At 54.1% G+C, this 25053-nt stretch overlaps 1 protein-coding gene across 6 annotated transcripts in view; it reads right to left on the reverse strand.

Moving 5' to 3' along the window:
- The window catches only part of PIGG (phosphatidylinositol glycan anchor biosynthesis class G), a 38685-nt gene extending 15449 nt beyond the window's left edge, over window positions 1-23236 (reverse strand). For 4 of the 6 annotated variants that reach the window (XR_009048737.1, XM_057705243.1, XM_057705242.1 and 1 more), the window contains exons 1-9: window positions 22986-23236; window positions 21882-22087; window positions 16337-16546; window positions 14904-15092; window positions 13865-14006; window positions 7310-7522; window positions 3355-3572; window positions 2910-3191; window positions 1206-1663 (exon numbers count right to left, since the gene is read on the reverse strand). Coding sequence is in view for 5 of the 6 variants with exons in the window: in XM_057705243.1 (XP_057561226.1) it covers window positions 1206-1663; window positions 2910-3191; window positions 3355-3572; window positions 7310-7522; window positions 13865-14006; window positions 14904-15092; window positions 16337-16546; window positions 21882-22087; window positions 22986-23139 (2072 nt within the window). In the remaining variant the exon portion in view is untranslated. Of the gene's footprint in view, window positions 1-1205; window positions 1664-2909; window positions 3192-3354; window positions 3573-6988; window positions 7094-7309; window positions 7523-13864; window positions 14007-14903; window positions 15093-16336; window positions 16547-21881; window positions 22088-22985 lie in introns of those variants that run through there. The other 2 variants (XM_057705245.1, XM_057705246.1) reach the window with 2 other exon arrangements.
- Window positions 23237-25053: the final 1817 nt, after the last annotated feature.

The following is a 25053-nucleotide window of genomic DNA, read 5'->3' on the forward strand; positions in this document are numbered from 1 at the left end:
CTGCTCCTGCAGCGCCGCGACGTCCCAGGAAAATAAGAAGTGTGGTCCCTGCGCTGCCCCGGCGCGCGCTCGTCCGCACACGCGACGCCTCAGCTCCCCTATGCTTCGCACCCCAAGCACGGACAGGCCGGCGCCCTCTCTTCAGGGCTGCTGTGAAAGTGAGATGAGTGGGCACACAGGAGGCACCTGGAGAGCGCTGCCCGCGGTGAGCGTGGCTGCCGAAGGTTTGCTAACGGTGACACTGGGGAGAAGCTCACCACAGGCGTCACCCGGCCAGAGGCGCAGAGACTCTCACGGCCTTTGGTGTGTAATCCCAGGTATCTTCCAAACGGACTGCGCCAGTGTGTGGGCCCAGGGCCCTCCGGAGCTCACCGAGGCTGGGTTTTTACCCCTGCCCTCATCAGGTGTAAAACCACGCGTTGTTACTGAACCGCAGTTCCCGAATCACGAGCAGGAGCGAGCACTTCCCTGTTCCTTCCTTTGGCGCTTCCTCCTTCAGGAGCGTGTCTGCTACCTTCCCGAGTCCTGCTTCCTGCTGACAATTCTTACGGGAGTTCTTCCCAGCGATCCTACAGCGACCTTTGTTTGTCACTCTCAGAAATACTTTTTCATTTCGCTGTTCTCTTACATGAGTTTTCTAAGCCTTCACGGACAGCCAGTAAAATTTATGATATAGCCAAATCTGGGTCTTCTCTGTCAGTTTCTTCTCTTTGCTTCAATCCTCTGCATCTGCTATACTTTCTACGAGGTTTCCCAGCCACTCGTGCGAGGCCTCAGAGGAGGCTGAAGACTCACCCACAGGCTCCGACCGACACAGCTGCCCCTCCTGGGGGTGGGGAGAGAGGAGGGAGGACAGAGCACGGTGGGAGCACAGAGGGCAAAGCCACTGTCCCAAGGGGGCCAGGCTGCCGGCCTGTCACCCCAGCCTCACACCACCAGGGACGTGGCAGCGAGTGACAAACTACCTCCGGCTGCAGGGATCACTTTAAACTCACAGGTTTTCAAACATGAACACAGTGATTCAGCAATAAAAAACCAAACCACCAGGCTAGCCTCAAGTAAGTTCACCTTTCAACATCAGTTCATGAGTGAGTTTGCTATTTCTTCAAATCTCAAACACCGTTTCTATCCTGAATATGACAAACAGGCCTGTGGAGGGTCTGGGCTGTAGAGGGTCTGGCCCGAGGCCACGGCCACGCGCTCACCTGGTGAGCCAGTGGCCCAGGTCAGGCCGGTGGGCTCCCTGCACGCCCGTCTGGTTCAGGGACCGCAGCAGCCGGCAGCAGGTCAGGATCAGCCAGGGGCTCGCCAGCACCATCCACCTCTCAGGGCCTCTGAGGGCGTCCAGGGGAGACGGGTCCTTGGACGCTCTGTCGCGTTCCCACACGTCAGGGCCAGCACTCTTGCCCCGTGGGGCCACCGCGACCCCGTCAAACTCCCCTCCCGCGTGTGGGCAAGGCTGAGGCGCGCCGCCGTCTCCCAGGAAGCAGCCTCTGTAGATTTCGTGGCACAGAGCCACACACAGCGTGTTGACGAGGAAGTACCAGGTCTGGTGCTCCTCCTCGATGAAGCTGCTGGCGCCCAGACTCAGCACGTGGCCCACGGTCCCCAGCAAGATGAGGAGATCTAGCTCCGACCACCGTGAGCTGGACTGCGGTGGGGTCTATAAGAAGGAAAGCGCACTCTGTAAGGGAAGACTCTGAGCACCACACCCTCCTGCTGCAGGAGCTCACAGCTGCCGCGCACGGAACACACCCTGCTGGGGCGGACACTGCTGCCCCTCGCGCCCAGCGCCCACGCCCCCCGCCTCCCAGCACACCTCCAGGAGGACACGGGAACAGCAGGGTGGTCCTCCCTGGGCTGCAAGTCCTAAGCCACGCGACAAGGAGACTGAAGACGTCTGGACCCAAACCCTTTCGGCAGCGCCAGACCCCGGAGCGCTCGCCCACCAGCCCCGAGCCTGTCCCTCTAGCACCGCCCCCCTCGCCCTCTGAGCCACCGCCTGCTGCTTGAAACCCAAGAGCCCCAACGGTATACGTCACCACACCAGACATCTAAGTTCTCCATGAACATTCCAGAAATCCAGTTTCCATTACAACGGCTGGCATCACAGTCCTAGCCCTTAAATACACTCATTTAAAGCATTCCAAGTAAAATGAGGACTCGATGGCTGTCATTCGATACCACGTGATGCTCACTCTATCACGTGTGTGCGGCTAGTGCACGACAGCGGCGATGCCGGAGCTGGCCGGGCCTGGGGACCACACTGCCCTAGGGAAGCCCGCGCTCCGGCGGGGAGAGAAACACGTGGTCAACAACAGTACACGGGTCCCTCCGCCACAGGCACGCGGCAGGGGTGCGGGGGTGGGGGGGGCGTCCTCAGCCCTGTGAGGAGGAGCTGCACTGGGTTCCGCGGGCTCTGGGCACTGTGGACCAACTGGGACTGCCCGCCTCTCTCTCGCCGCCCTGCCGTCACAAGTAGCTGATGAACGAAGGTGTCGGAGCCCAAAGGCTGCGAGACGTCTGAAGGCAAACGTCAGTCTAGGCAACCGCACTTCACGAGGCAGGATGAGGACGGGCTCTGAGTCTCCTCCTGACCCCCTATCAGCCAGCTGCCTGTCCTTCTGTGCCAGCCACTCTGGACAGCCCCCTGGTCACAGTGCCAGGGGCCCTGTCTTTCCAACTGAGAAGGGAGGCATGAGACCTGACAGCACAGGTCTGAGTGTTTGAAGCTGGGATGCTCCGGGGCCTTGGAGACCCGCCGCTGTGAGCACGTCCCACTGGCTCCTACGAAGGACGGGCCCTTCCTTAAGCTCCCACCAGCACCAGGCCCGGCACACACCGGGGGTGTAACCCACGTCGCGTCCGCTGGAGTAACAAGAACAGCCTATCTGGAAAGCCAGCCTTACCTGACTCAGATGCTTTCTGCTGGCAGCCATCCTGGCGAGAGCAGACAAGACCGCGCAGAGCAGAGCGGAGATCAGCACCATCACCCCGCCTGCCATCAGCCACGGGAGGCTGCACAGGTAGCACGAACCGTTGGCAGAGGTGCACACGGTGACGTGAAGCGCCGCAAGAACCAGGAGCAGCAGGTAGAAGAGCAGGGAGGACACGGGCGACAGCAGAGGGACGTCCAGCTCCGCCCGGCCACTCAGCGCCTGTGGGACGCCGAGCAGGAGCAGGGCGAGGACCTGCGACAGGAAACAGCAGCGGTGTCCACGGCTTCCGCGGACGAGGGCCTCCTCTCTCCTTTTTAGAAACCCTGATGCTCGGCGTCCTTTAAACTACCGAATCCTGGCTGAGCCATCTGCTCAGTTTAACAGCCAAGCCGTGACGCCGCACAGGGACCCATACCTCCAGGACCAGGACAGTCCCCAGCGCCATGGAATAGACGTCATACTGGGCCGCTTGTCTGCTCAGGGACAGGCTCAGGGTCCTCAGGGCGTCCAAGTACTGCCTGCGAACCTTGGTTCCCAGGTTGAAAAGGACCTCCGAGTTATTTTCTTCCAAGTACAGTCTGATCCAATTCCCGTGCAACCTTTCCGACACCTTAAACTGCTCAAATCCAGGCTCTGACAAGAAGAAAAGGCAACACACGCACATCACCGACATGCACACACACGTGTAATCTCAGAGTCGTCAGTGACTCACAGCACGAGGCAGAGCCTGACAGCGAAGCAAGATGAACTCCTGGGTGGGGGTGGGGGTGGTGGCTGATGCCGCCCTCTCCCCTGCGGTCCTTCCTGCCCTGCACACGCCAGGACAGAAGCGTCTGCCTCCTGCGTGCCTCTTCCTCCCCCTTCTCTCTCTCCATCCTTCCTCCTTGAAGTGCAATTTTAAAACAACCCAGAAATGCACTGCATTGAAAGGCCCTCAGTCCTATAAAACCTTTCCGACCCTCACTCTCTATGTGAGGACGCGACAGGCAGTGGCCTGATGCCTGCTCGACCGCGTCCCCTTCCCCGAGGCAGGCCGGCCCCTCCCGCCTTGCACTGTCAGCACCCCTCTTTCACCTGCTTGCCTTCTTCGCAAATCCTCTTTGGGAAGGGGTGGCGGTCTCCCAGCACCTCCGCCGCAACGCTGAGCTATGTCTCCGACGCGCCACAGCGGCTGCGTGACCCACGGCCGACAGAGCCGGGGCTGCGAGACGGCCGTGAACGGGGCCTCGGCTGCGGCTGCCACCATGCTGGGGACGGCAGAGGTGTGCTGCCCGAGGCCAGGGGCTGCCTGCCTTCCAGGGCTGGACCAGACTCACCTGCGACTCGACTGGTCGGCAGAGCAAGAGCTTCTTTTGTGAGACTCCCTGTTACTTAACACGCTCTTCCAACTTCAAGTAGAGCCATTCCAAGGTGGTCTGGGCCATACCTTTCAGGTGCCTTGGCCCAACCCACCAGCAGCGCGCCCATCCACCCTCCCCGATCACGGCCAGGCATCCTTGCTGCACAACCCGAGTGTGGGCCCAGATGTCTGCAGCCCCGCCACTGCGGCTGGAGCCAGCCAAGCTGTACCAAGTGCTGGCGGCAGGTACGACCCTAATCCCTCACTCCAGTCCTCTCCCTGTGACCTGTGGGGCTGGGACGATTACACGCCCATTTCAGAGAGGAGGCAACTCAGACACCAGCTCATGGGCTGTCAGGTGAGAGCTGGGGTGTACGTCTGGATCCAGGCTGGTGCCCGCATTTGCTGTATCCCACCACCCCGAAGTCACAGACGTGGGGACACCTGTGTCTGCACCCCACTGCCTAGAGTTACAGAGACAGGGGGCACCTGTGCATGCATTCAAACAAAAATGGCCTGAACACTGCCTACACACTAGATGCGTCTGGTGTAGGTCCCGTCCGTGTGGGCCTGTGATCCAGCAGGGCTGCCACACGAGTGAAAGTGCAAACAGGGAAAAATGCCGTGGAGGGAAAGTGGAGGGAATAGTGAGACACTCCTGGTAACGGGAAGGGAACTGACTTAAGACTGGGGTTGAGCATGGGGCACAAGAGAGGTCTGGCAGTGAAGCTAAAATGTAAAGGGTGCCCCGAAACCAACCAGGGGATCAGGCAGTACAGCATCTGATCAACAGGGACAGCACACGCAAAGGCCCTGAGGTGAAGAAAGCCCCCACTACGGCCAGAAGATGGCCAGACGAGCGAGCTGTACCAGACTGGGCTGGATATCACGCAGGCCCTGACATCTGGTTCACTGTCAGACACGGAAACGCCGTCACTGATGGCACAGGCGACAGGCAGCCTGGGGTGTGAGGTCCCGGGGGTGTGACGCCCTGGGGGTGCTTTCTCACTCCGGAGACGGGGCTCTGTTCACGTCACAGGCTCATTATCGCCACATTCACTGCAGTGCTCAATTCTCCCCACCCTACCATCCCTGCAATAAGCAAAGGACCCCACTGTGTTTTGGTTTTGGTTTTTATTAGTTGTTGGTGTAGGAGAAAGGACACACGCTACCAACAACAGCAAATGTGCAAAAGCTACAAACTCGTCAGTTACTCATCTCTGGTCTGGACTGACAGGTGCGCTGCGGCCAGGCCTCGCCTTTGACAGAGTTGCTTGCTGGGCTGTCTCATGACCTAAGAGCCGATACTCCCCAAGTCCTCCTGTCATTCCGGACGTCTGGCTCCCAGCCGCCTCCCACTGGCAGGGTGTGTCTCCCACAACCAGCTCAAGGTCAGTTCAAACCTCAGCACACACGCGTGGGCATTCACGCCACTGGGCAGTACCCCACTTCAAGCAGGAAAACCTGCCAATACCCCATCAAACGTTGCTGCAAACTGGGAGATGACCTCCTCTGCATGTCCCAACTAGCCCCAACCCCAGCGTCAAACACCAGCCTTGACATCCCTCGACGGGCCAGAGTAAACTGACTGGTCCTGGGGGGCTGCACCCTCCTGTTCTGTGTCTCTCCTACCAAGATATAAACACCCCAGTTTCTCCCAGCTTAACAATGAGAACAACACACACTGCCTTGGCCCCCATGCCCCTTGGGTGACAGCCTGCTTCCCTGCTCCTGGTAGAGCTGCCGTGTCGGCTGCCGCCAGCTCCTCACCTGCACCCACGCCAGCCGGGCTGTCTCCGCCTGCACCGCTCCGTCAGCAAGGCTGCCGACACCCCACCTGCCAGGTGAGCGGTCCGTGCTCAGCTCCTCATTTTAGTTTTGGCTGCGCTGCGGGGCTTGTGGGATCTTAGTTCCCTGATCAGGGATCAAACCCGCGCCCCCTGCGTGGACGCGCAGAGTCTTAACCACTGGACCGCCAGGGAATTCCCCTCAATCCTTCATTTTATTGTGCCCTGAACCCCATTCAACACATCTGCTCACTCCCTTCTCCTTGAAGTTCCTTCCTTGCTTGGCTTCGGGGCTACTGACCCCACCCCGGCCCCCGGCACACACAAGGACCTTGCCTTGCAAACTCGCTCTTCCCACAGCCTTCCCCGCCTCACTGAGACCACGGCACCCGTCCACTGCTCAGCTGAAAACCCCAAGCTGTTCCTTACGCCACTGGACTGCTTCAGCTCACGCCCAGGGCATCAGCCAATCCTGCTTGCACCGCCTTCAAAACAGACCCAGAATCAACCATGCGGCCTGGACCCCACCGCCTGGGCCCTCGCACGCCCGCCCCCTGGCTCTCCCGCAGCACGGTGCAGAGCGCTCCACACCGGCACCGCGAGAGCCTCTGAAAACGCGAGTGGAAGGTTTCCGCTCTGCACGACACCCTGCAGGAGCTCCCCACCCTCTCAGAATGGAAGGAAGAACCCCTTCCACGTCTAGAAGGCCCTCACCCAACAGACCTCCTCTCCTCCTGCCTCCCCGCAGGTCACGCTGCTTCAGCCACCCCAGCCCCTGGTGACTCCTTGACCGGGCAGGCGCAGCCCCACCACAAGACCCTGCGTCCGTGGCAGGGCTCCCTCCCAGGCCAACCTGCCCCGCTGGGGCTCGCGCACCTGCACCCCCACCCCTCCCTTGCGCGAGCTTTCCCTGAGGCACCCACCGCGGTCTGGCGTCTGCTGCCACTTTCCTCACGCTCCCCTTGGCCTGATAACCCCCGCGAGGGCAGCGCTCTCCTCTGCTGTGTCTCTAGTGCTGTCAACAGCCCCTGGCCAAACAGGAACTTCGTGAAAAAATTCAGCATTTGCTGAATAAATACGTTTATGAAAGACTTTGACTCAGGCGGTCTCCTCTGCTGCTGGTGGGGATAGTCAGAGTTCTAACAAACAGGAACACAGTCAAAGACCGCGGCAGCGCGCACCACGGGAAGAGCAGGAAGACACCAGGCACAGCAGGCACGCGCAGCACACACCGGCCGGCTCACCTTTCTCATATGATGGAACGTTCTCCTGCAACAACCTGCTGAGCTGCACTGCGTTTAAATGTAAAAATCTCAGTTGTTCCCGCATGGGCTTTCCTTCCACAACTGGGAACATAAGGCGGCCAACGCTGCTCTTTGGAATTGGCAGACCGAGCCCTACTGATAGCGTCACAGCCAGGTCAGTCTGTTGAACGTGCTTTGGGTGTCGGATGTCACCTAGAAAAAAGAAGACAGTTCAGGTGACAGGCTCTAAGACACATGTGATGGTAGTCACTCTTGAATCTGACCTTCTACAAGTAATGTACATCAAACCACCCATCTCTTCAAACCATTCTGTGTAGATTCAGACTGAAACCACCTCGTTGTTTTTTACATCAATAAAAATACTGAACACTCATTCTGCGTGGAGCACGGTGCTGCCCTAAAAGCAGCACAGGGGACACGGGAGAGGCACTGACACAGGAAGCACAACACCGCGGGGTGGATGCCGAGGGCTGTCTGCTCTGGGGAGGCTGACCGCCACCCTGCTGGACGAGGGTGAGGCTGGATCTGCGATGGCCCTGCCCCTGGAGTCGGAGCCGTCCACGCAGCCCCCAGAGAAGCCGAGCAGACGCCCCGTGGGTGCTGAGCCGCAGCCGGTGCCTCTCACTGGGGAGAGCGGAGCGAGGCTGGGTCCCGCTGGCAAAACTCCATAAGCAATTCTGACCAGTGAGACACCGCCTGCCAACTACGGCGCTCCAGGTCCAAGACCCAGCGGTGGCCGGCCAGCCTCCTAACTCCCGCCAGGAGAACAGGTGTGACGTCAGCACACCGGGCTCAGGTTCCTGCTCTGCCACCACCCGGTGGGAGGCCTTGGACAAGAAACTCAGAGTCTTCTCATCTGTAGAGAGCATCCGGCCCCCAGACCTCAAAAGCTACAATGCAGGTCTTGGGGGCTGAGGGGTCACCAGGAGAGTCTGCCTGGGAGAGGCAGTGCTGGTGCAAGTCTCTTAGGGAGTGTGTAAAGGTTTTACTTTGATTGTGGTAGTTTTTGGTTGTATATAACTTTTCTTTTTAACTTGATCAAATGCATCAGTCTTTCCTGACCGACCCTCTACTGATGGCTTCTCGGTTACACGGAGAAGAACGTTTCCACCCAACGTTATTATTTGTTTTCTTCTAGAATTTTCTTAGACTAGGTGCTTTGATCTGAAACAAGACAAAATCCAAAACAAAACCCCCACCTTAAGTTGCTTTTTGCTCTGATATTAGTGATGGTGCCGGTTTTGTTGCGCTGAGACTACCGAGGGTCTGACAACCAGGACTCTAAGCTTGGGAGGAAGAGAGTACAGGCAACAGATCTAAGGAGGTAACTCTGAAGTGAAGTGAAGTGACATGAAAGTATCAATGCGAACTCAAGATCAACTTTATTTTAAAAAGACTCCCTCACTTTGTCCAGAAGTGGTGAGTAAGCTAGTATCCTCGAGCACTGCTAGCTCTGAGACAGCGGTCCCCAAAGACCTCTTTCCCCTGAAAGGGACCAGGGCATCCGGGAGAAGCAGCTGATTGCAGGTGCAGGGAAGAGCTCGGGCACGAGCAGCTGGGACACCTTCTCAGGCCAGACAGCAACAGAACTCTCAGGGATACCAAGGCCTCCGGGACCTTAAGGTCGGAAGGACTCAGGAGGTCATCTGAAGATGCTCCCAGTTCCCAAAGACGGGACAAACGGAATATTAAATAATATTAAATAGCATCTATAGTGAATTGAAACAACTAAAATATGCTTAAATTCATGAGTTCAAAATGTCCCCAAAAGAAATATAAAAACTAATTGGTCACAGTTGAAACATGCTAGTGAGCTCACAGTGGACTCATGTGTTGATTTGAAACTGGTAACTAACTGGGGAGAAAAACCCATCATCTACCTCCTCCCCCTTATATAAATGGTAATGCTGGGTAACCAGAAGTCGATGGGGGAAGATCTCTTCACTGACCTATTCCAGCTAAGTAACAACAATGACAACAAAAAGACTTAACAGAATTAAAGCATCATTATTTGCAACCTGTAGTGAATTAGCGGTGCTAGTGGGTCATCAGGGGCTACTGACATCACAACACGCAGACAGTCAGACACGGTGCCCCCCGCTAGCAACAGCCTGGTCCAGACCAACCAAACCAACCGGACCTGAATCTGGCCACACCTCCAGGTCAGATGGGATCTACCGGATGAGCAGAGGACAGGTAGCAGACAATGCAGAGACAGACTGCACACGACAACTAGCCAGGTTCTTCAACAAATCATCATCATAAAAAGAGGATGGGGTGGAGACCTATAAATTAAAAGAGACTTAGCGACACAACAAAAAGAACTGACATTACTTTAAAAAGAATGTGGGGGATTCAAGCCTAAGGATGTTCTTGAAAACTGTGACGGTTTTGGAGGTAAGCAACTAAGAGGACGCCGACAGCTTCACGAGAGCAACAAGTAACCCACAGGCCAGCTGGAAGTTTACCAGAGAGGGTCAGGGAGAAAAGACAGCTAAGAAGGGCTCGCCTGGCATCAGAACAACCTCAAAGACTGGCCTCGAAAATGACTTCTGCGAAGTGGCCCAAATATGATGAGACCAGACTGTGGAGCACACGGATGATAAACTGTGGGAAATCAGAGAGCAATCAGCCTGCGATGAGTGGAGCCAGTGGCTGGGCGGGGTGATAGCAAGAGGGGCAACAGCTTGGAGCCAGCACAGAAGCGACCGTCACAGAGCTCCGCTGGCTCCGCTGGCACCCAGGGCATGGGGCCCTCACAGGAACGACAGCAGAGACTCTACACGTGGGGGTGAAGGCTTCACTGGAGCCGTCCGGCCAAGGTACTCAACAAACCAACAAGCAAACAATGACAACAGGCCCTGGAGGTGGGGGAGCAGTATCTGGAGTTACTGCAATACAGTATTTAATGTTCAGTTTTCATCAAAAACTACAGGCAATTATGCAAAGGAACAGGAAAGTATGATTCAAAGAGAGAAAAAAACCAGGCAACAGAACCTTCCTGGGAAAGGCCCAGATATCAGAGTTAATAGACAAAGTCTTCTAAGCAGTCATTGTAAATATGTTCGAAGAACTAAAGGAAACTATGCATAAAGAAGTAACGGAAGGTATGATGACAGTGTCCCATCCAATAGAGATGATCAACAAAGGGACAGGAATTATAAAAAAAGAACCAGATGGAAGCTCTGAGGTCGAGAAATACAATAACCGAAATGAAAAATTCACTGAAAAGGCTCAACAGCAGATTTTCAACGAGCAGAAGAATCAGCAAATTTAAAGACAGATTGATAAAAATTATGCCATCCGAGAGACAGAAAGTCTCCCAAATTTGATGACAAACATCAAATCTACACAGCCAAGAAGCTCAATGAACTCCAAGGTAGACAAACGCAACTACACAGACATGATAAAAACGCTGAGAGACAGAGACAGAGAGAAGGGAACCTGATTAGATTAGGGTTTGACGTCTCATGAGGAACCACGGGGGCCAGGAGGCGGCAGCACAGCGTCTGCAAAGAGCAGAAAGCAAAAGACCAGGTGACCCAGAGCCCTACATCCAGAAAAATTATCTCCCAAAAAATCAAGATGAAATGAAGACACCCACAGACTTAAAAAGCTAAGAAGACAATTCATGGCTAGCAAACCTGCCTGACAAGAAATACTAAAGGAAGTTCTTCAGGCTGAAAGCTAGTGACTCCAGATGGTAATCTGGACCCATTAAAAAAAAAAAAGACAAAGAGTATCATTAAAGGTAATTATATAGTTATAAAAGATAGCATAAAGCAGATTTTTTCTCTTCAATTTCAAAGCAATTACGTAAAACCATATATATATGTGGTCAGCCTAAAACACATAGAAATGGACTGTATCTGACAACAGCAGCACAGGTGAAGAGAAGTAAAGCTGTACTGAACAGGGACCTCCCTGGCCGTCCAGTGGTTAAGAATCCACCTTCCAATGCAGGGAACACGGGTTCGATCCCTGGTCGGGGAACTAAGATCCCACGTGCTGCGGGGCAACTAAGCCTGTGAGCCACAACTACTGAGCCCTCAAGCTCTGGAGCCTGCATGACACAACTACTGAGCCTGTGTGCTCTACAGCCCACATGCCACAGCTAGAGAGAAGCCTGCACACCCAACAGAAGCTCCTGCTCACCAAAACGAAGATCCCGCGTGCCACACACAACTAAGACCCAACGCAGCCAAATAAATAAATAAATAAATAAATAAAAAAGTGGGAACAACCCAAACATCCATCCAGGGAGGGATGGATAAACAAATGTGGTGTGTCTGTGTCTATACGATGGAATGTTATTCAACAACAGAATGGAACAGGTTCCTGACACGTGCTACAATGTGGATAAACCTTGAAAACAGCCTAGTGGAAGACGTTGGTCACACAGACCATTTTTACATGGCCATTTATTAGAAGACCATTTACACATTACATTTATCACATGGAATCTCCAGAAGAGGTGAATCCATAGAGACAGGAAGATGAGTGGTTACCGGTGGCTGGGGGTGGGGGCCTTGTTGGGTTAGGGAACGTGGGGGTCACCATTAAAGAGGTGATGTGTCCCAACACCGACACTGATGATGGCGGACTAACTCTAAATGAACTAAAAGGCATGGAGTCCTGGCTCAAAAAATAAGCATGATGAGAAGACAGAATATAACTATTCTTAAAGCAAACAAACAAGTAAACAAGATAAAGCAGAGCTCAGACTCACTGCTGGCACTGAGGTCAGCCATGTGAGCAGCCGGTGCGCGCAATCGCTGCACACAGCCGTCCTGGCCCTTCCTACTCTGAAGACCTGTCAGGCCTTCCAGGGAGGAGATCCTTAAATACCCATCCGAGCGACGAAACATCAGCACTTTAGTTAAAAATAACCCTAACATTCCTTTAATAAAAACACACTGGCTTAGCTGTCTCTCTCACCCCCAGACTACAAGCTCCCCATCTGCAGTGCCAGCACAGTGCCCAGCCTACCGTGGGTGCTCAGCACCCCTCTGTTGGATGGGTGGACGGATGGATGGAGAGGGTGTTTCTGGCCAGCGGCTCTCACTGAAGTAGAGGAACCCCCGGGACCGCTCCACGGTCCTGAGCTGAGCCAGGTGTAGGAGGTCAGTGCTCTGGTGGGTACTGGGTACGCTCAGTGGAAGGCAGGCTCCAGCCGGGCACCCAGGAAAGGCTCAGGCTACGAGAGCCAAAAACTTACACCTTAGGAGGCCAGACACCCAAGAGGGAGCAGTGCTGTAAAAAGACAAAAGGACACAGGTGGAGGTGGAGCTTCTTCCCCAAACAATCCCTGCTCAAGTGGAAGACGCACTCATTCAACAAACACTTTCAGCACCCATCGAACGCCAGGCAGTGCTGGGGCCCAAGGCGTAGAGTGACGAATAAGCACACCCGGCCCTGCCCGAGTCTGGCTCACAGCGAGGAGGCAGGTGGTCACGGAGCCCCACGGTTCAGTCTGTGATCACAAACCACGCGAACGATGACGGAGAATGTCCGAGCGCCATGAGAGACAACCAGAGGGAAGGTGGCTTCGTTTTCCGGTTGAGACCAAGGACAAGCCACCGCACAGGCTGAGGGGGTGAGGGGCACATGAGGAGGAGTTATCACTTGGAGGACCCGTGGGAGAGGCCAGGATCCGGTGAGTAACGGGGAATGCGGCTCAAGACAAAGCCACGAGGTAGGCAAGAAGCCTCACGCAGGAGTTTTACTGTATCTGAGGTTCAGCTGCGCGAGGTGGTACGTGTGGGAGCCAGGGAGGGTCTGGCTCACGCCAGGAGCAGGGAGGGGGCCGATCACGGCGGACGCGCCGGTTTCCAACCTGAAGAGCCGCGTGCACGGCGCCACCTGCTGATGGGAACAGGGAGGGCCGACCGCGGCGGAAGCCGTCACGGCCGCTCTGCCCGTGGGAGACCCGAGGGGCGGCACCAGGAGCCCGCACGGCCCAGCGGTGCTGCAGGGTCCCCTGAGAGAGGCCGGGGCGCGCGCTGTGGAGACGGCCGGCCAGCGGACAGCCTGCGTGTCGTAAAGTGAGGAGGCAGAGGCCGTGCGCAGGCCTGGGCTGCAGAGCTGCAGGGTGTCTTAGCACTGAACCTGGGCCCTCAGCCTTCCCACTCAGTCCTGTTCCTACCGCTCTCTTTGACACTGCTATTCAAGATACAGTCTCAAATAATGGATACTTCTTCTTAAGTTTAATTTTTTACATTTCTCTCAATTCATACCTGCAGTTCAGATGTCTCTAAGCCCCTGGTACTTTTTATTAACAGTTCCAGATATCCAGGCAGTCCCATGTATAGCACACCATTCCCCCAAAGAACGACTGTATCTTCAGAATCAGGGCAAGAAGCATAAACTCCAGATCCTGACTGGCCCTTAACCCATTAATTTTCATTCTCACACTGTTCAGGCTTTCTCAAACTTACACAGCTTCAAAAAATAGTTTTTAAAATTAAAATCAAACAATAGAAAGCAAAGAAATAAAGTACAGTTTTAAAGCGTTAAACATTCCCACACTCTCACCAGGCTTCCTTTCGAATGCAGAACTGATGACGACCAGAGCGGTGTTGACCTCCTCCACAGAGGAGGCCCCGTGACCCCCCGCTTCAGACATGCCGTGATCGCCACAGAGAACCAGCAGGCTGGGTAGCAGAGTCTCTCTCTCCTGTGCGGCAAAGGAAAACATCTCAGTTGAACCCAGACCGGGGAGAACCCATGATCTTGTTAAGAAAACAAGTTCAGATCTCAGCTTTACTTTGTAAATAGCAGCTCTTCCTAAATGAGTTTTTTTTTTTAACCTATGAGCTTACAGTCAGATCAAAGTCAAGCAACATCATACATGAAACAAAAGGACTCATAGGGAGGTCAGGGAGCACAGGGGCGTTGTTCAGGCCGCTCAGGGCAGAGGGTCAGGCTTTGGTTTCTGTCTTTGCCATCTCCAGGCTACGGGAGCCTGAGCACGCTGCTCTTCATGCCCTAGTCTCCTTATCTGTCAAACACAGCTGCCCCCTGCCCCGGCGCTCTGGCCAGCGGCTTCTGCTGCCCCTGGATGCGCTGGCGGGCTCGGCCGTGCCCTCGCTGCTCCCAGCCCTACAGCCTCTGCGCTGATGGCGCGTCGGCTCCCCGCCCCCGCAAGTCCTGGCTCCCATCTCTCACGTCTGCAAGGACAGCTGCTCTGACCATGCAGTCTAAAGTGATGGCCTTTCTCTCAGGTGCTGTGCCCTCCTCCTGCCCTACGTTCTGCGACAGCACCAATCCCTGTCTAGAATACTTATGCTTCCCGTTCTTCCCTCCTAGCTAGAGGCTAAGCTCCACAAATGCCCACACGGGAACAGGGACAGAGAAGACATCCAGGAAACATTAGCTGGATGAACAGGCGGAGATATCAAGAGTCACTATTCCGCAGGGCCGCTGGGTACGGCGCCCAGCACACGGCACGTGCTCAGCAGGGTGAAGGCTGCCTGGGTGATGCCGGGGACGAGGCTCACACAGGTCCCCCGCGTTCACGTGAGGAGCTACGTTTCTTCTAGGACACGCTGGCATCTTGACATCCTAGGCCCACCTCAGAGAGCAGCGAGGTGTGTATCTTCATCAGGACGCTGTCCATCTCACCGAGCTTGCGCCCGACCAGGGGGCTGTTGGGCCCAGAGACGTGGCCGATGTGGTCCAGCCCGAGGTAGTGGAGGATCAGCACATCCCAATCCCGCCTTTTTAACACTTTATCCAAATGCCTTGTAACATTATCATCCACCTTTAAAGGGAAAAGAAAGTACACATGAATAGCTTCCCTAATTTCCCTGGTGTTCACTCGTCAAGGAAAAGTGATATGGTCGTTTTAAAATCTAGGGGCTTATTTTAGGTACCAGGACTCATGGGAGTTTGAAAAGACCAAAACCAAACCAAACACCCCTCCCCGCCAAAAAAAAACAAACCTGTCTTAAAAAATTGTTTGCATTAGATTAAGCTTTCACTAATGTTGTTTTTATGTCTCTAAGTTATGGATAGAACATATTATAACTTACACGAACAAGGGCTGTTCTGACAAAACAATTCTGCATGATCACTACTGGAGCTTAAACTACAAAGCTGACCAGATGACCAAGTTAAACAGGTGTCAGGTTGTTATGAGGCAATGAAGGGCTAAGGGCAGTTAGCTAAGACAGAACAGTACCCCGAGTTCAAGACACCAGCAAGGTGAAGCTGAGGGCGTCTGTGTGTGTCCTACGAGCAGGCTGTTCGGGGAGGAAAGAGACACACACACAGTGGTTCCCGGCCAAACAGCCCCTGACAGAGCCACGAGCCAGGCAGCCCTGACTCCTCCCTCCCACTGAAGAACCTACTGCAAAGACAAGTGCTGCTGAGCTGTCATACGCAGGGTGGGCAGGAACCGCCGTGTCTACACGGTCAGCTGTACCGGAGGTGCCGGTGTGACCAGGACTGCAGACGCTCCCCCAGGCCCAGCGAAGGTCCACCCAGCGCCCGCTCAGACACACGGTGCCTCTGGCCCGGGGCCTCCCTCTGCCCTGGGCCCGCTCTCTCGCCGTGGGCCCACTCACGCTCTCCTCCTGGCTGGAGGCCGCACGTGCAGCGCAGGGCTGGTGCCTCTCGGGACCCGGCTGCCCCAGGCAGACCGTGGAGACCCCGGGCTCTGCCTCGCGCAGATGTGGCCACCCCATTCTGTCCACTCCCGAAGGCCCCACTCACCTGTCGACACTCAGGCCGAGCAGCTCCCCCCTGGGAAGCCCTTCCCGACCCTCGGAACCTGTGAGCGGACGCTCAGCTGGTCTGGGCTTCGGGCTCAGAGAACTATGCTCCCACCCGAGTCAGGGTTTATCGTCCTGGCTTGTGGTTGATTATGGGAAGGAACAACGTTTTCAGTCTCCCCACAGTATTCTCAGTATATTAATAAAAGCCACATACAAAACAACGCTGCCTCTCACTAAGTAAGCGGTACCAGGCTCTGTCTCACAGGATATATTTTTCTTAAAAACTGACCTCTGTATAATCTGATACAAAAAAAGAGGTTGTCCCATCGTACTCCACAAAATGCTTTGGGAATAATTTCACCCATGTGTCATCTCCATAAAAGATGATTCTTTTCCCAGCTGCTTTTGCGCGCGTGATCACGTTGTCTTCCAGCAGTGCCGGAGAATTGAGGTTCCTGACAACATCGATGAAGCCAGGGAGGCTCCCCGTCGTCAGCGCCTGCAGGAGGAAGCGTTCAGGTGTCAGACCGCGGGATCCAAGCACAGCATGGGGATTGGTGCCGAAGATGATTTTACGAAGGAGAGAGGCAAGTGTAAAGCTAGAGCAACCCCAGGGTTAAGGCTGGGGGAAAAGCTATAAGATTCCTGGCAAAACCAGCACGCTCAGCAGCGGAGAGCTGACCGTATTTCAGCCCGTGAGAGGATAAAGGAGGGGGCCATGGGGCAGCCAGATGACGGCTGTGGTCAAAAGGCAGCGATGGGTGATGAGGATGGAAGCGAATGGCAAAGGGTGGTATGCACTCTGTACGCCCAAACCCCCTGTCAGGTCCTTATCCAAGCTTCAGATCTGCTTCAGGGGACAAGCACACTCCACACACTCCTGCAAATTCTACTGTCCACCCCTGCGAGGAAGAACACCTTCCCACACACCCAGGGAGGAAAGCAGTCTCTAAACAGGAATGCTCTCAGGAATCCTCACAGTACACTGGCCCAGGGATGACGATGCCACCCTCCCAGCACTCAAATGTCTTGGAGGAGTGGGTGGCTGCGACAGGTCCTCACACCTTTCTGATACCGAATTAGGTCACCACCTCCCTCATTTTAGCAGAATCTAAACGGGTCGTGGGTCTCCGTGATCTGGAGTTAGCAGACAACCCAGGACACTGGCATCCGGGGCGTGTGCAATGAAAATAAACAGGAATCTAGACAATGCTGACAAGTGTAATGATTTTGCCAAGACTTCTGTAAAAGCAAAGTAATGCAAAAATGAATTAATCTTGGACTTTGAGAATGAGGAGACTGGCAACTCCTCTCCCCACAGCAAGGATAAAACTGGATGAAACTGTCAAAAAACAACCACTTTAGGACTCTGAAAACTCAGCGAGGATATACACAAACTGAAACATTCTTACTCAAACTTCCCTCACTAAGAGCTGTGAGTACCTGTGGTGTTTTCACATGGGCTGCTCCCCTCCCACACACCCAGTTCTGTGAGGTGGCAGCCATGAGGACCAGGAGGGGTCCGCCCAATTTGGCACTCCATGGAAAAGCCCCATGCCAGGCACAAGGTGAAAACAGAGAAGGCCAACATCACAACTACCTGAGGCTGCAGACGCGGCAAAAAATTCAGAAAGGGGTCTGGGGAATGGGACAGCTGCGGTAGGCTTCTGTGAGCTCCCACACGCTCCTGGGGCCTGAGAGGCTTCGTGCACACCCAGGGTGAGCACACACTCAGGAGGGACACAGAGGCCTAGGTACCTGGTCCTTCCAGGTGAACAGGAGGCCCTGCTCAGGGTGGGAGTCAGGGAAGGCTCGTAAACTGCCTGAGGACCATCCCCTGCAGAGGGCTGAGGCCACGCCACACGTGTTTAAGCACAACCTCTGACCAGTCATTGGCTCACCACTCAGCCATGCCAACCTGGCCGCCCCTCAGGAAGACTGGCTTAAAAGAAACCCAGGAATTAAAAAAAAAACACAAGGAGCAGAGACATCAGTGAGTGTACATTTCAGGACCTCAGGAGAGACAGACTCTCTAGAACAGAACAACAGCGACAACCCCCCCGTGCCCAGGTGGGGACCCGAGCTCAGAGCTGAGGTGGGGGTTGCGTGGATGAACACATTTGCTAAATCTCATTCAACTGCACTGTATCATACGAAAATTCTATCTCAATGAAGTTATTTTTTCAAATATGAGCTTTTCACCTTAAAATTCTACTCCCAGTAGCCAGTTAACTTTGGGTGAGTATCCTTTCATCCTTTTTTCTGTATGTGTACAATCCCAAATATATAAAGTACACACTTTTGTTTTTAACCAAAATGGTAACAAACTATATAAATAATTCTGCAACTTGCTTTTTTCACTTAATAATATATCTTGAACCCCTTTCCACAGAAAACATACAGGTATTTCACCTTTCTTCTATTTTAAACAGCTAGAAAGCACTCCAGTGTTTGGATGTTCAATGTACTTATCCAAGACCAATTTAATGCAATTGCTTTTTAAAAGCCTCCAGCAGAAGTGCCGTTTGAGCTGAGGTGTGAAGGTGCAGTGTGGTCTAGGTGAGGTGAGGTGGGGCTTTCCAGGGCGAGACACAGCAAACGCAAAAACCCCAAGAGGAGAGGGGGCAACACACACGGGGAACAGAGCTAGGTGTGACCCGCGTGGATAAAAGACACAGGGAGAGGGAAATCGGCTCAGACGAGGGGGAAGAGGTAGGCCGGGGGCAGCGCATGCGTCCCGAGGCCTGGGTTAGGATGCAGAGTGTAGGCCCGTGGAGGACTGTGGGGACTAGAGCAGAGCAACCCGAACTGACTGCACAGGTTCTGGGCGAGAAGAGGTGCTGGGAGACCCAGCAGACTGGACTCGGGCGGGGGCAGTGCAGGGGCTGGCTGAGTCCGATCAGCCACACACACAGTGTCCAGCGATCTGCGCACCTTGCTTCTCGTGAGAGCGTTCTCACCAACCGTTCGATTTTCACAATGTGACAGGCTGCTGAGCGGACTGTTTAGCGTCTTTGATCTGATCAGCAGCAAAGCTAAGAATCCTCTTACGTGCGTCCTGGCCATTTCACTTCCTCCCTACATGGGTTCCTTTACACCCTCTGTCCAGCTGCCGCTGGATCGCTGCCCTCCATCAGATGCTCTTTACGCATCGTGGGGTTCGCATCTTGCTGGCTTTGTTAACTGTGAATAATTTTTCCCGTGTATCGTCTGTCAGTTGACTTTGTTCATAATGTCTTTCACCACTTTGGGTCAGATCTGTCCACCCTTCCCTCTGGGCTTTTGTAAGTAACTTCCCTCCTCCAGACACTAGTTTGGGTTCACACAGACATTTTCAAGAAGGGCAGGGACCACCTGGTATGCCCTTCACCCCAGGAAACACGCAGGCCGCAACCAAATTGCAGTCGAGAGCCCAGGAATTTTAAGTGAGCACTCGTCTGTCATCTTGGTCTTCCTGGGGTTGCTGTGGTTTTGGGAGCAGCAGCTTCTTGTCTCCTGAGGATTAGAGAGGGCTCTGCAGAGACGACTGAAAGAGAATCTGACCTGGTCACCTTATTCTGCAGTACTGCTGTATAACACAGTGTGGCCAACAGAGGCTCCGAAACTAGACAGACATAAACCTGTGCTCGGTTTCTGATGCCAGCTATGACGTTTTACCATGTGAAGCCTGTTTCCTCATCTGGGAAACAGAGAAGAGAGTGGTGCCAACGTCATGGCGCCCACTTGGGGCTGTGGTGAGTGCCCGAGACAGTGCCTGCGCCACAGGTGCACCACAGCTAGTGGTAACGGCTCATTTTGAAAACTATGAATTCCCAGAAAAAGGAAAGGCATTCAAACATTAGTTACCATGTTTTAGGAGTAAGCTGCTGCAGAATCTTAACATGTGAACATGCTACTGGAGACATTAGTCTTGAAGTTGTAAAACTGGTGTCTCGTGACGACTGTATTAGCACCTCCAGATGAACTAAGTCCCTTCCCTAAGTGGAGGCAGGGCCGGGGACACACTCTGTAGCCAACACTGTACCCGATCCTATCAAATTCCAGGGCTATGGAATCCTAACTCCAGGATGGACTTCCTGTAACCTAGCTCCTCCGTGATACACAATGAGGAGAAAGAACCTACAAAGGACCCAAAACAAAACACTGGTTTTGGTAAAATGAAACAAACTGGAGAAGGGAGGACCACACCGGCCAATGTGCAGGACTGAATAGAACCTGGAACACACATGCTCACTTATATTTTTTCTTACAAATCTGCCCAGACTCCTAATAACACCTTTCTTATCAGAATGAAGGAGGAATGCGTTCCTTGCACACTTCTGAGTGTGCAAGGAACGATCATGACGGCCAGGAGCCTGGATGCCTTTCCTCCAGCGTCCACAGGACTTGTTTCAGCAGAACCACTGCTCTCCAGGAGGCTGCTCCGGAGCCGCCTGACGACAGGTGGCCTCCCCACTCCCCACGAGCCTCTCTCACGTCATCCTCCTCGTGTCCTTCCGTAGCATTTATCACTTCCTGGAACTATTCTGATTATTTATTTGTATACTTACATATTTTCTGTCCCCTCAATTAGAAAGTAAGCTTCATGAGTGACAGGACAGTTGCTGTCTTGTTTTTCACTGAATCCCTCATCTAGAACAGCATATGTACACAGTAGATGCTCAATAAATGTTGCTGAATGAAGGACAAACCACTTCCAAAAGTGGCAGAGAGTGTGGGAGACTCAAGAACAAAGATCAGCAGGAGATGCGGCGTTAACCCTCTCAACCCCAGACTGCTTTCCTCATCCAGTAAACGTTTCCTGAGTAACTACTAATGCTACCCCCAAGTTTTAAATCAAGAAGCGATGACTCCTCACCAAATAATAATGTCACATGATCACCCACAGATGCTAAGGCTCAGCCAGAGCCTTCTACACCATACTGGCCCGCAGTGTATTCACAAACGTTTAAGCTCCTCTGTCCTTCTCTGATCCCATCTCTTTACTCAGCCTTTGGGTCTAAGGTTTGAATGTGATTTCCTCAGACAGGCTTTTCTGAACCACCCCAATCTACACGGAGCACCCAGTCAGCACTGAACATCATGCCCTGCTCTTTTTCATTATGCATCAATCACACTTCATAACTGCACATTTACTTGTATGTTCATTTGTTTAATGGCTGTGTCTCTCATTAGAGCCTGAAAGTTCCATGAAGGCAGAGATACTATTTAAAAAAAAAAAAAAGCTTTTGAGCAAATCATTAAAGCTTTACTCTTTTCTTTCCCCATAGTTCCTGAGGAAAGCACTATTCACTTCAAAAGCACTCCCACCAGGCTGAACACCTGAAGGCAGTTTATAGAGCAAGAACAGAGATATTTGTTGAGGCCAGATCATGGTGGTTTGGTCACTGTGTATACTAAAATTTTGGACAAGTCATTTAACTTATCTGAGTTTGCTCCCTCATCCATAAAGTCAAGAAACTGAACTAGATAACCGTAGAGGCTCCTCCCAGAATTCTAACTGACCCACTAATGATTACAGAAGACAGCAGGTTAGCAAGGAGGATGGCATCTCTTGGATTAGACTGGCCTAGATGATCTGGCTCTAAATCTGTTATGCTTTCCACGAAGCATGAGCTCCTGGCTACCTTTACACAGGGCATAAATCATAGGTCTTGGTTTCATCCTATCTGGGAGGCTTCTTCAGCATTCTTTTGCCCCAGTCAGGTTGACAGCACCAAACTAATTTCCACTTAGTTAAAACTGGGACTCCAAGTAAAAGACTACAGAGAATCCCTCTAAACCTCTGAAAGAGCCAAACCATGATCTATAATATGTTTAGTCAAACTGTTTACCTTGATTCGAGGCATAGTAACTGTAGGTGGCTTTGCTTCAGCCACAAAACTGTGAGATGATCCTTTTTCCACAAGATAAGTTGTATAGGGCATAAATTTCACACCCTTTGACCCAAACACAAAATCATCTCTCAAGGCGTCTATCAGCATAATAACAACTTTACTGAAGAGAGGTGGTGGGAGCTTGGTCCAGTTGGAACTGGCTCCTAAAAGTGTTTGAAAAAGAAAAAGGAAATTGAATTTTAACCTTTATTTAACATTCAAGCGCCTTATAATCTAGTTTCTGCCTACTTCTCCAGCACATACTCTGTCACACCTACACATCCTGACCCAAAGAAAAAGGCCTGCTCTTGGGAGACAATGCTGGGGTCAGGGCATGGGCAACAAGTAAGCTCAGGGAGCCCTGGTGTTAGGTAGTGAGCTGCCCTCAGCATGTGGGGAGTACTGGCACAGCGAAGGCCCTTCTCGAGTGTCTTGCAATGGGACATTAGGGCGCCTGACCTGAAACAGTGTTGCAGGTACGGGATGTGCGAGCATTTACAAAGTCTTTCCATGGTTAGTAGTTGGTATTGTGTGGATCTGATTCAAAACCCGAGTTCCAGTGACATATACATACTGCTGAGTCAGTGAGGGCTAGGAAGGGGTCTACGCAGGGAGGTGTTTACTGGAAAAAACGGGCTCTTGCAGGACTGCTACAGAAGAAAACACGAGAGGTAGGCAGCAATCTCATCTGTTGTGTCTTACTGAGCAAAAAGGGTGCCTGGAACAGGGAGCGACCCAAACACCTGCTCAGGGAAGGGGGATGGGGTGGCGCTGGGTGAGCAGAGTTGGGGAGAGGCTTCCCCTCCACGCGTATGGAGAGCTGACCCTGGGGTGACCAGGGAAGAGGCTCTCAGGAGGGCTGGCAGCGGTGCTTGCCACAGACTTGAAGGATACAGAAAAAAAGGCCGGAACTACCGGTAAGAAGGAGACCCTAGAAGGTGGGGGCCAGAACGGAAAAGACCGCCCAGGCGCCTCGGGAAGGAGGCCAAGAGGCGAGGCACAGGGGGGCCCTCCCGGGAGAGTGGGGCCCGGGGAGCGGAGACGCCCAGGGAGCGGTCGTACCAGCCGAGGGTTCGGGCGCCGGGTACTCGGCCTGGTGCTCCGTCCCGGCGGGGGCGCACACGGGAGCCGGGAAGAACCCCCGGAGGAAGAGCGCGACCCCCAGCACCTCGATCACTATGCAGCAGGCGGCGAAGCTTCCGGAGCCCAGCCGCATCGTGCGCGGCCGCCGGGCCGGGGCCCGGGCTCCCGCACCGCACGTCGCTTCTCGCCCAGAAGCGGTGGCTTCCGCCTGCAGGAGCCGCCTCCGAGCCTGCGCCCTCGCGTGCGCCTGCGCGCCGGAAATGCGCGCCAGGGGGCGGGCGCTTCCGGGGCGGGGCGGCCCGAGCGCCCCGGCTCGCCGTGTGCTTCCGGGGCGCCCGCTCGCCGGGGACCTCCGGCCTTCCCAAAGGGCTGCGCCGCCCCGGGCGTCTCGGGCCCGCGCAGTCCGCGCTGGGCGTGGGCGCCGCGCCTCCTGCCGGCAGCTTCACGCATTTTGCTGCGTTTGCTCCCCGCCCGCCTGCGGAGGCCGCTGCCGCCGCGGTCAGAGCCCTCGCGTGTCTCGGCAGGTCTGTGCAGAGGCCGCCGTCTCCGACTCGGCTTGCGGCTGCGCTGCCGTTACCTCGCTGAGTGACCTGCAGACGGCAAGCCGACGTCCGGGGCCGGGGTGTCCCCGTGCGGGGTGGGGCCCCGGGGTCGCGTCGGGGCCGCATCCAGACCCCTTTACTGTCTGGTGCTTCCACCTCCGGCTTCTGGGTATGCGGGGGGCCAGCCGCTCACAGCCGCCCCCTTCTCTGAGCAGTTGCCCTCGGCTGATGGGAACGGCTGCACCCGGGTGGGGGGGGGGATGTCAATCCCTAACCCCCTGGAGCTCGTGGCGGACCGAAGTTGCAGTGCAGAGGCCCAGCTCCTTTGCCTCAGAGGGAGTCCAGTCGTGTTATTCGTGCTCCGAGCTTCTCTGGGATGAGGTTGAAGCTAGTCTCCAGCTAGGACCACCTCCCTGCTGCCTCCTCCTGCTTTCCTCACATCCTCCTCCCCAGAGCCTTCCCTAGGTAAGTCTCATGCACCCGACCCCCCTTCCAAGGCTCTCCTTTCAAAAAACCAGGCCCGAGGCAGACTTCAAGGTGTGTCTCCTGGGCTTAACTGTGGTGAGTCTGCAAGGAGTCCGTCATCCCCAGGCTCTGACGACGACAGTCTGAGCGTCTACTACCTTCTCACTAACCCTGTACACACTAACCCTGAATGTTAACAGCCATTCACTGACAGCTGAGGTTTACCTAGCTCATCACCTGCCAGGCGCTACATCAGGCCCTTTAACTGAGTTATTGTATTTGGTTAACACAACAGCCCTTTGAAGTAGATAGTCTTATGATTTTTTACTGCATACAAAGAGAGGGTGTAGAAGGTAAAGCAGCACACCCAGAGTGACGCAGCTGAGCAGCCGCAGCGCCAAGAGTCAGAGCGGTCAGGCTGGCTCCGAGCCTGCGCTGTGCGAATATCTCAGGCGAACAAAAAACATCTCCCTCTCAGTGGTGTTTGTTACGGGCTGAATTGTGTCCTCCCCAGATGCACATATTGAAGGCCTAACCCTCAGAATGTGATTTTATTTGGAGATAGTGCTTTTGAATACATAACTAAGTTTAAATGAGGTCACTGGGGGGGTTCTAATCCAGTATGACTGGTGTCCTTAGAAAAGAGATTGTGACACCCAGGCATAGAGGGAAAGCCATGTGGACCTGTGGTGAGAAGGTGGCCATCTAGGAGCCAAGGAGAAAGGCCTGAGGAGAAACGAACCTTGCCAACCCCTTGGTCTTGGACTTCTGGCCTTTGGAACTGTCAGGAAATACATTTCTGTTGCTTAAACCCCCCAGTCTGTGGTATTTTATTATGGCAGCTCTAGCAAATAAATGCAGTCCTGTATTAGATTTCTATCTCCATAACAAATACCACAGACTTAGTAAGTTAAAACAGCGCACATTTATGGTCTCACAGTGTCTGTGGGTCAGGAGTCTGGACATAGCTCGGTGGGTCCTCTGCAGGACTGCAGCCGAGGTATGGGCTAGGGCCGTGTTCTCATCTGGAGGCTCAACTG

This window comes from Hippopotamus amphibius, chromosome 13 (genome assembly GCF_030028045.1).
Source record: "Hippopotamus amphibius kiboko isolate mHipAmp2 chromosome 13, mHipAmp2.hap2, whole genome shotgun sequence".
Taxonomy (NCBI): Eukaryota; Metazoa; Chordata; class Mammalia; order Artiodactyla; family Hippopotamidae; genus Hippopotamus; species Hippopotamus amphibius.